This window comes from Anolis sagrei, chromosome 2 (assembly GCF_037176765.1).
Source record: "Anolis sagrei isolate rAnoSag1 chromosome 2, rAnoSag1.mat, whole genome shotgun sequence".
In the NCBI taxonomy this organism is placed as follows: domain Eukaryota; kingdom Metazoa; phylum Chordata; class Lepidosauria; order Squamata; family Dactyloidae; genus Anolis; species Anolis sagrei.
Genome location: NC_090022.1, coordinates 94,891,908 through 94,901,743, shown reverse-complemented (window position 1 = coordinate 94,901,743; position 9,836 = coordinate 94,891,908). Strand labels below are relative to the sequence as shown.

The following is a 9,836-nucleotide window of genomic DNA, read 5'->3' as shown; positions in this document are numbered from 1 at the left end:
AGCTTGCCAAGAAGGCCCTGATAAATATGCCTTAGGGTTGTCCTAAGTTGGAAACGACTTTAAGGATTCCCAACAACAGATGCCTAGCTAGAGTAGACCCATTCAGTCAGTGTTGAATGGTGAGTCAACACATAAGTAAATCTTGTGGATCAGGTAGTCAAGATGTACAACAGGATTTAGCCTTGGTGTGACAAAATTTTATATATTTATGTGTTTCTTTGTCAAATGGTGGTGGCTGCTAAACTTTAGCTGCTAAGTTAAGCATGTTTTGATTCTAGCAGTATGGAATTTTGCATTTATATCTCCATAACTAGACTTTCTGGTTTCTCTGGCTCAAAAAAGCTGCCCTCTTGCCCCCCCCCTTTCTTTTTGGAGAATGTGCTTTCTTGCTATACAGTTCATGTAATTAAGCAAGCCAGCAAGCTAAAAACTGGTTCTCTCTTGTCTTTCTGTAGCTTCTTTACTCTTCCCAGTGCATCCTCCATTGCAGCAGGAAGATTTGTAAATTAGAAGATTTGTTAAGGCCAAAACACTTCATGCAGAAGAAATGTAATGGGTGCTTCTACTTTTTAATGCTTGCAATGTATGCACAGAAGAGAATCTAAAACAAGATCTGGACCACATTACCTGAACCAGGTTTCTTTATTAAGTAGAACTCTGTTAATTAAAAACCTGTTAATTCCGGCTAAATGCATGGCATGCACTAAAACCAAAATACTAATCTTTACCTGATGGTGAGAGCACATAAGAGTTCCTCAATTAAACACATTTGGGGATATGGTTAAACGTGAAATGGAAATTGCAATCTCACACACATACGCTCTTATTGTAAATAGGTGTTTATAAAACATTGACCCACAATTTGCTTTAAATCTGTAAAGTAATATTCTGTACCCTTCTTGCACAAACACCCCACACTTTTCTGATATTTGTGTATTAGATTAATGGTAATTCCATTTTTTAAAGAAATATATTAAAATTTCCCTAACTTTTTTGTGTGGTTCTAGTATGTTTTAGCACTAACAATTTCACAGGGATTTAATTCATATAAATGTATTTTGAGAATTTTTACATGAAATAGTTGATGTGTTCCATTTTTTAATAATAATGTACCTAATTTGATAGTAGAGCTTTTTCTTCTCTGTGAGCCAATGTCTTCTCCTTCCCTATTTCAATATTTTCATTTTCTCTTGTTTCATGAGTTGCCCAGAGTGTCCTTTCCTATCTGTGTACTATAAACTGAACCTGATCAGTAAACCATTTTGAAGAACAACAAAATGTGAAGATCTAGAACAGTGGTTCCCAACCTTTGGTCCTCCAGTTATTTTGAACTTCAACTCCCAGAAATCTCAGCCAGTTTACCAGCTGTTGGGAATAGAGGGAGCTGAAGTCCAAAACATCTGGAGTTAGGAACCACTGGTCTAGAAGGAAGACATGGGGACAAAGAGACAGGGGAAAACCATGCCTGCTATTAAATCCTATCACCTTGGAATAATGAAACCAAACAGTTACATATGTAAACCTCTCCCTTGAAAGAAATAAAAACCTGCTTAGGGTGATCATCAAACCCAGAATTCAAAAATTCATGCCCCCAATTTTTATTACATTTTTATCTTTTGCCAGATTTTACAGGGCACTGAGAAGATAAAGTGAAAACAATGTAAACAGGAAGGTGTAAACTGACCTCCAGCTTTTACCTGACTCTCAGTTGCTCCTTTCTGTTATGGATGTATTTATTTTATGTTTTTACTTTATTTATACCCCACTTTCTCCCTGTGGGGACTCTAGATGGCTAACAATTGCACAAGTTGGTCACAGTTTAAAACAAAATGAACACAAAATTAAATAATTAAATAATACAGTGTGGATTAAGGTAAAAAAAGATTAAAATATAATAAATACACTTAAAATTGCTTTTAAAACTCAAACATCCTGAATCCCAAACACACTTCACAGAACTGTGTCCCATAATAATAATAATAATAATAATAATAATAATAATAATAATAGGTTGTTGTAGGTTTTTTGGGGTTATATGGCCATGTTCTAGAGGCATTCTCTCCTGGAGTTTCACCTGCATCTATGGCAAGCATCCTCAGAGATTGTGACCTTACAACCTCTGAGGATGCTTGCCATAGATGCAGGCGAAATGTCAGGAGAGAATGCTTCCAGAACATGGCCACAAAGCCCTAAAAACCTACAACAACCCAGTTATTCCGGCCATGAAAGCCTTTGACAATACAATAATAATGCTTTATTTATATCCCACCATCATCATCTCGAAAAGACTTGGGGTGGCTCACAAAAGCACTCAGAAGTGCAACACACATAAAACGCTCAAGTGCATAAACCTATAAAATAGTGGCAATATAAATTTACATAACAATTTTACATAAAACATCATCACCCCAAATGCCTGCTAACAGAAGGAGGTCTTGACATGCCTGAGGAAGTCTGAGAATGAGGCCATCCTGGTCTCTCTTGAGAGCGAGTTCCAGTCTGGAAGCAGCCACTGAAAAGGCCCTCTCTGTATTCCCACCACACTTGAGACAGAAAACCATGCTTGTGACAGAAAAAAACCTTCCCAGCTTATCATAAATGTCTACCAGGTTACTAGAAAGAGATACCTGGACTGGAGCCATATACAGCTTTGTAGGTCAAAACCAGCACTTCAAATTGTGCCCAGAAATGTGTTGGCAGCCAGTGGAGCTGCTGCAACAGCCGAGTTGTCCGCTCCCAGTAGCAAGTCCCAGTTAGCAGCCTGGCTTCTGCTCTTTGGACCAACTGAAGTTTCTCAGTTTTCAGGCAATGTTCATGATTATAATATCCACCTGCTTTAATTCTACCCAACTTTTGGGTAGATCTCCTCATCCAACCAATCAACCTAATCAAAATTTGTCTGACCTCACTGCTATTGCTAAAGGGTGGTAAAATTGTAAGCAGTAGCAGTGACGAATTTTACCAAGACAAAGAAACAATGAATTAGATCTGGAAGAAAATAAAAATACAATCCAGCATGGGTGCTGATGTATTTTTCATAGCAGCCTAGACCATTGCTATCCAGAGGTATAGCCACAATATGCAGTCTTTTCGTTTTCAAGGAATGCATTCATTTTGATATTGTAGAAATATGACCATTAGAGGAAGTGAAGCTTTGATCTTAAGAGCTTGTTTGATTCAATACAGTGTGGAGGAAAGTTCTGTGTTACATGACACTATGGATGCATCCTGTAGATGTTTATATGATGCTCTGTGTCATAGGACCTGAGTTGAGTGTGAATAAAATTAATTTGAAGCAATTTCAAATGGGAAAGAGGGAAAGGTTATTTAAATGGACCAAAAGGTCCTGCACAGCACAGCAGTTTGAACATTGGACTACGACCCTGCAGACCATTGTTAGAAGCCACACTCAGACATGGAAACTCACTGGGCGAGTCACACTCAGTCTCAGGGGGAAACAGACAATCCCCTCAAAACAAAACAAGCTGGAAACAATTTGGAGGTATGTGACAACAAAAGCATATCAAATTTTGAACAAATTTGCACTTTCCTCAGACATAAAGCCAGAGCCTGAACCACGTGTGGTTGTTTTTATTTATTTTTGCAACAGGATTAGTGAGATTTTTTTAAAAAACTGCTGGAATATATTGGTGGATTTTTCCAGCCAAGCTGCTGCCCTATTCATGTCTACCCAGCCATGAGATCCATCTGATGAATTCATTGAAGCTCAGTGTGTGTAGGATTTCCATTTAGGCACACACCTGGCAAAAGCTGTGTGGCCATTTCTGGAAAAAAAATGACTCAGGCATACAATTGCAATTATGTTTTTATTAATATCAAAACAAGGGGAGGTGAAAAGCTGACATTTAAAAAACAAGTCAAGTACATAGATTTGCCAACATTAAAAATATAAGTCACAGATTGTGATCACAGAAAAATAGTGCTTTTGGTCCTGTAGCTGAAAAGCAGGATGAGAAAATTTTTGTTCCAAGCTTTTCCTCAATAACGAGACATCCACACACGTGGAGGACTCTCACAGATATGGCTGCATAATTTGCTGTGTAATTTAAATGCCTATGTCCCTAGCTTATTTGTTGTATATTGGCAGCACTCAAATGCTGCTGTTCTGGCAAGGTGCTCCTTTGGGCTCTTGAACACTATGCAGAACATTCACAGTTTGCGCTTTTGGAAGCGGGAGAGGATGCTTTCACGTGGCTCTCTCTGTTCCATCCTGACTCAGAGGTGCCTCCTCCAGGAATGTGGCCACCACAGAAAAAGGTCAGCTGAATAGGCACCTGTTCTTTGTCTCTCATGCAGAGAACTGACTTCTTGCAGATCAAAACCAATTATGCATTTCATACATTTGGAGTCTACCTACATCCAGCTAGTCAATAACCTGGTATGAAGAATGTTTAAATCTTCCATGACCACTGTGCTATAAGAAAGGCCCCTCCCTATTGATACCAAGCATGACGTTAATATTCTCACATTTTGCAGAACACACTCTCCTGCTCTATCTTTGATAGCTTTAATGACAGCATTGCAATGTTGTTCCTTCCAGCCTTTAACAGTGGAGACTGGAATAGCCCCCGGCAAATGGAAACATTTTGGACACAATTCTTTGTTTAGCAGATTATTAATTATTGAGTATACATTTTACCATTTTGTGCAGGTGTGCCCTGAGGTGTATTATTTTCCTGCTTTGGGTGTCAACGGCTATAATCCTATTGGTTGGTCCCAGCTGGAGTGGGTCTATTGATTCAGTTGAGCAGCATATAAGTAAATCTTGAGAATTCATAATCAGGATGTAACAGCAGGATTTTGGCCATTTACTGTTTTGGGCCATCTCTGACTCTTATGCCATTTGTTTTTAAAGTATTTCCAGCTGCACAGTGGAAAAATAATTGCCTTTTAAGGATTTAGGGGAAACACCTGAAGTGTATCTGTAACATTGTGTTTATTGACCAATGGTTATCCTATGTGATAATGCCAGGATTTGCCTAAAACCTGTTGTGTACTCCTTTTACTGACAATTAGAACAACCTCCTTTGTGAGGGAGATTGTTCATCCAGCTACAAATCCTATGATTCAATTGATCTAACATTTCTGTGAGTACTTCACATACAGCAAAACAGTTTTCTTTTGTTTTGCCTCTGAAGTAAAGTTTTCTCCATCCCACCAGTGTAACTGAGCAGACACAGGAACAACAGGAATTGGGGGCATAATAATAAAAAGTACTTCACATAATAACTTCACATAGAGTTATTATTGCTCTATGTCACCCTGAAGCATTATAGAACTATAACCAATTTCACTGCACAATTCAGCCGTGGTGCTAGAAGAGACTGACCTAGAAGTACTTCCTTCAAAGAAACATGTTAAACTGTTTAGCAAATTATGTGATCCTTCATCGATTTATGAGGGTGTGCAAATACCAAAATAATATGCTCAAGTAACAACAGTGCCATATCAGGAACTTTTGATAATGCATAAATTATGAGAATTGAGCATCCCTTAGCTCATTGAGCACCATTTATTTCATTGCTTAATCTTCTTGACTTCTGAGAGTCCATTGGAGAAACCTGCATTCAGATGCCTTGGATGGAGAAGCTGACTTGGGCAATCCTTACTAATAACCTTCTCTCGGCCTTAACGTAGCTCATAGGGTGATTTAAGGACAAAATACCAGAGGGAATATCTATGCCCTACTGAGTTATTCAAAGGAAAGATAGCATAACATTTTGCATATGCCCGCAGGGCTAGAAACATTATCTTTTAGGGGGGGGGGGGGAGAGAGAGAGAGAGAGAGAGAAATAGGGATGCCAAATTCTGTGCAATTCGGAAGCTGCATAAATCAGGAATGGAGAGGGTGTGACACTGTCAGGTTGCTGTGCAGGCCTTCTCAAGCCCACAGGTATGTGGTCTAGATATTGTTGGGAGCTGCAGTCTGACAAATTCTTTAAAGCAAGAGAGGCAGTACTCAAATGACAGCACATTTTAGCCAAGTACATAAAATGTTTAGTCTCTACTCGGCTTGTGCAGCAGCTATGCAGTGGATAAAACTGGGGTTTTGTTTTGTTTTTATTGTTGGATCACAGTCATTCCTTTTTTTAGTGAAGCTCATCCCATTAGCAAGCATATGTCACCTGCCTCAAAGCAGGTCTGTCCCGTTTTTGTAGGCAAGCAGTCATGTACTCAGCTGGAGAAATGATGCATGATCTTGATCATTTCTCATTCACAGCTGAGTCACATAAACCCCTGGCTGTGTGCCTGGCTTCTTTCCTCCAACAGAGTACATTTAGACATGCTCCAATAGAGTGCATTGGACTTGGCACCCCACTGTAAAACAGTACTTTAAAGAGATTCTCTCGGTGTGTGCCATGATCCATCAGGGATTATATTATTGTTTTATCAGAAGATCACTTGAATTTGCACTGTCAGCCTGGGGTAGACAAGCACATTAAGTATCATAGGGTTGTATGAATTTGTTTAAATGCTGGGAGAAAACGTGGATATTAGGCACTGCTCAACAAATGTATAAATGTAACATTATAGTGACTTCTCTATTTTCAAAAAGGAAATACTTGAAATAACACCTTCTGCAATTCATCCCTTGCCAAAGTACACATTTCTGATGTGCTAGTGAGATTTGGTAGTGAAGAACAGTAGCTGTTGCATACAGACGTGCAAAAAAAAAGGGCTGATGTCTTTTAACTTTTGGCAATGAGTACAGGTAGAAGGGTTATATTGTTCACTAAATCTTTCTTTTTGTGGCACAGATTAATTACTGTTTCCAGCAAATTGGAGGCCCTAAGAGATTAGACTCAAATCCTGGTTGAGCCATCAGTATTGGTTATGGTGTTGAAAGGCACCAATTTCTGAAAACAACTGGAAGACCCAATATTCCCCATCCCTGATTTTGACCAACTCAACATTTCTCCAAATGATGGACACATTTCATTGCTGTGTCTTATATGTCTGAACCCACCATTAAAATACCTGATCTAATATTTTAGCTTATGCAGCTAAGCTAAGATGGCTTGTTACTTGAAAAGAATGCTACTCATTTCTAGATCTTATCCATAGCTCATTAATAACACCCAGTAGTTTCATGTATGCAGGAAAGTAAAATTATTATCAGGATAAAAACAATACTTAAAACTATTCAAAGGAGAAACTTAGCAAGATTCCCCTTTTCCCTGGGATAATTACACACCCGATTTTCTACATGTCTCTAGCATATGATTCTGTTGAATGTTGATCCCTGAGATTTTTGTCCCTGTATAGCTCTAATCTGTGTCTTCTGCCCTGATGTAACAAAAAACTTGATATAAACATACCAAAATAAAACATACATAAAGGCATGCAGGATGCATTTTTAAAAAATGGAGTATTAGCAAGTTACAAAATAGGCAGTGCTTTCTAGTAATAGCTCTGCTAACCATTGAAACACAAAAGATAGCTTTTTGGGCCATCTGATCCCTTGTCACTACACAGACTTTGGCCATTCAATCTGAGGGGCAGGCTGTAGTGGTGGACAAGTGTTGCTACCTTCCTCTTGTCTCTTGAGGCTGTCCATGCTACTGGTCTGCCCAGTTTCTGGCATCCCATCTTCATTGTACAGGCACTTGAATCCATCAAAAAATTCATCAGTCTGTGTGTCATCTTCATAAGCATTGCCTCTAAGGCCAGACCAGTCTCCCTGGCCTTGTGGGTGATTTTGCCTTGCCTTTTTCACTGTGGAAGAAGAGCAGGCTATCCTTCCATCCAGGTGAGTTTGGATGCTTTGTTTTGCTGGGCTGAAAATATAGACGGCGTTGGGTGACCAAAACCCCAGGAGCTGCTGATCAACAAGCTCTTTACAGTGGATGAACTGGGTGTTATCAACCTGTAATGCAATATATCAACAAAATCATTTTTTCAGGCTCCTGAAATTATTAGCATATTGTCCTTAGTGTTAACTGATGTGCAATTGTAAGAACATGAGGATGAAATATTTCAGTTCCTGTATTTCCAGGTACAGTAATTTGAAATGATTCAAATAAACATCTATCCAGCATTCATTTGTTTCTCCTGCATACTTCAAATAGACAATCTGTACACATCAAGAATGTGCAACCTCCAGATGGACTGCAATTCCCAGCATTCTTCACTATGCTGACTAAGGATGATAGGGATTCAGCCCCAGTACCATTAATCCATCCTTAAGAATTGCCTTCACTGAACTGCGATTCCAAGTAATGCCCTCTACATTGTTAGATGGTCATTACCATAGTGTGCTGCTGGAAAAGAGACTTTGCATCTGTAGCCAATGTCAGGCGGAAGACATTGTGAACAACATGCTAAACTGCCCTTTGTATTGTGACCCCAGAGAAAGATATTTGAAACCCCTGCTGATAAAAGACAATGGCAACTCTCTTACAGAAACAGTTCAGTTTTTGCTAAGCAACTAAAATGATTATGTAACATAAAAATGGCCCTCTTTGCTTTGTCTAAAAAAAAAAAAATCAGAAAGAGAGAGCTAGATAAAATTCCCATCAACTGCTATGGAGACTCAAAGGACTAATTCAATACTCCCCCAGTAACTATCAATAATTCACATTATTTCTTGCTCTTTGTGTGAGCATGAAACTCACCTATGTTTGTTATCTTTTGCTTCCTGTTTGCTTTGAGTGCACCCTGCATCTTTACCTTCTTGACATGGATTTGGGCTAGTACATTAAACTATCTGATTTAGAATCAGAGTTGGAAGAAACCTCATGGGCCATCCAGTCCAACCCCCTGCCAAGAAGCAGGAAAATCACATTCACTATTTAGAGGGTAGCATTTTGGATTCAATTTCCTCATTGTACAGTGACTGGGTATCAATGAAACATGACACTAACTGACTTTAAGGTTTGAAGCTGAGTCTGTCATATATCCTGGAAGGTTAGTTTGTGGCTAAGAAGCCAAGTGTGGTAGCCACGGATCAAAGCTCTTCTGCAAAGCTACTGTTTGTTGATGCCACCTTGATTGAATATCTGAATCTACAAATCACTGGCAAACCACAGTTAAGCTCACTACTCTACTATGAACAGCTGCCAGACTGTGGAGATTGGAGTGAGTTTATGAGCAGGTGAGAAACTAAAGCAGATAAGCAACTCACAACCAATTTGCTTATTGTATAACTATACTAAAACAATGATATACTAAAGCGGGAAAGGGAATCTTTTGCTCTCCTGATGTTTGGACTTCCATTATCCCAAGAATGCAAATCTATGTTACGCTATCAGAAAAAAACCTTGAAAAATAAAGTGAGGTGCAAATTTATGTGCTACATTATGGCTGGTATGTGCTATGATGCCACAAGTTGGACATAATCATTACAGGTCATTTTTATGGTTTTTGTTTAAGACAGACCATGTCAGTGACCAAAATCCCTCACAGGCTCTACTTTGAAAGCACTTTACCTCCCCAGTGTGGCTATTTTTATGTATTTGAAGGGTGGGAGGCCAGCAGTGATGCAAGGGTATCATCTGCTGGGATGTCCCAAGGATACTTGGAGATCCCATCCAATGCCTGTTGCAGCAGGAAAACAGCTGGACTTGTCCTCACTCCATCCGTTGACTTTCTGACCTCTCAGAAATGGGATGTCAACCCCGTAATTTTGCAGGCATTGTTGTAGCCCAGTTCTCACCAACGTGGCCACTGTCAGGGCATAACAGGAGTCCAACAATGTCTGGAGTTGCAAGGATTCTCTCGCCCTGGTTTTGCAATGCTATCAGGACTGTTGGTCTATTCAGCCCCAAAGAAAACAATGAATATATTGGTAACTACTGCCAAATCTAAGAACTTTC

At 39.3% G+C, this 9,836-nt stretch overlaps 1 protein-coding gene across 5 annotated transcripts in view; it reads left to right on the top strand.

The window, feature by feature from the left end:
* SEPTIN8 (septin 8) overlaps window positions 1-9,836 on the top strand; it is an 86,678-nt gene that overhangs the window by 74,721 nt on the left and 2,121 nt on the right. The window contains exon 9 of one of the 5 annotated variants that reach the window (XM_060765218.2): window positions 456-992. The exons of the other annotated variants lie outside the window; for them this stretch is intronic. Within the exon in view, the coding sequence (XP_060621201.1) occupies window positions 456-510 (55 nt within the window). The 3' untranslated portion in view covers window positions 511-992. Of the gene's footprint in view, window positions 1-455; window positions 993-9,836 lie in introns of those variants that run through there. 5 annotated transcript variants of the gene reach the window in all.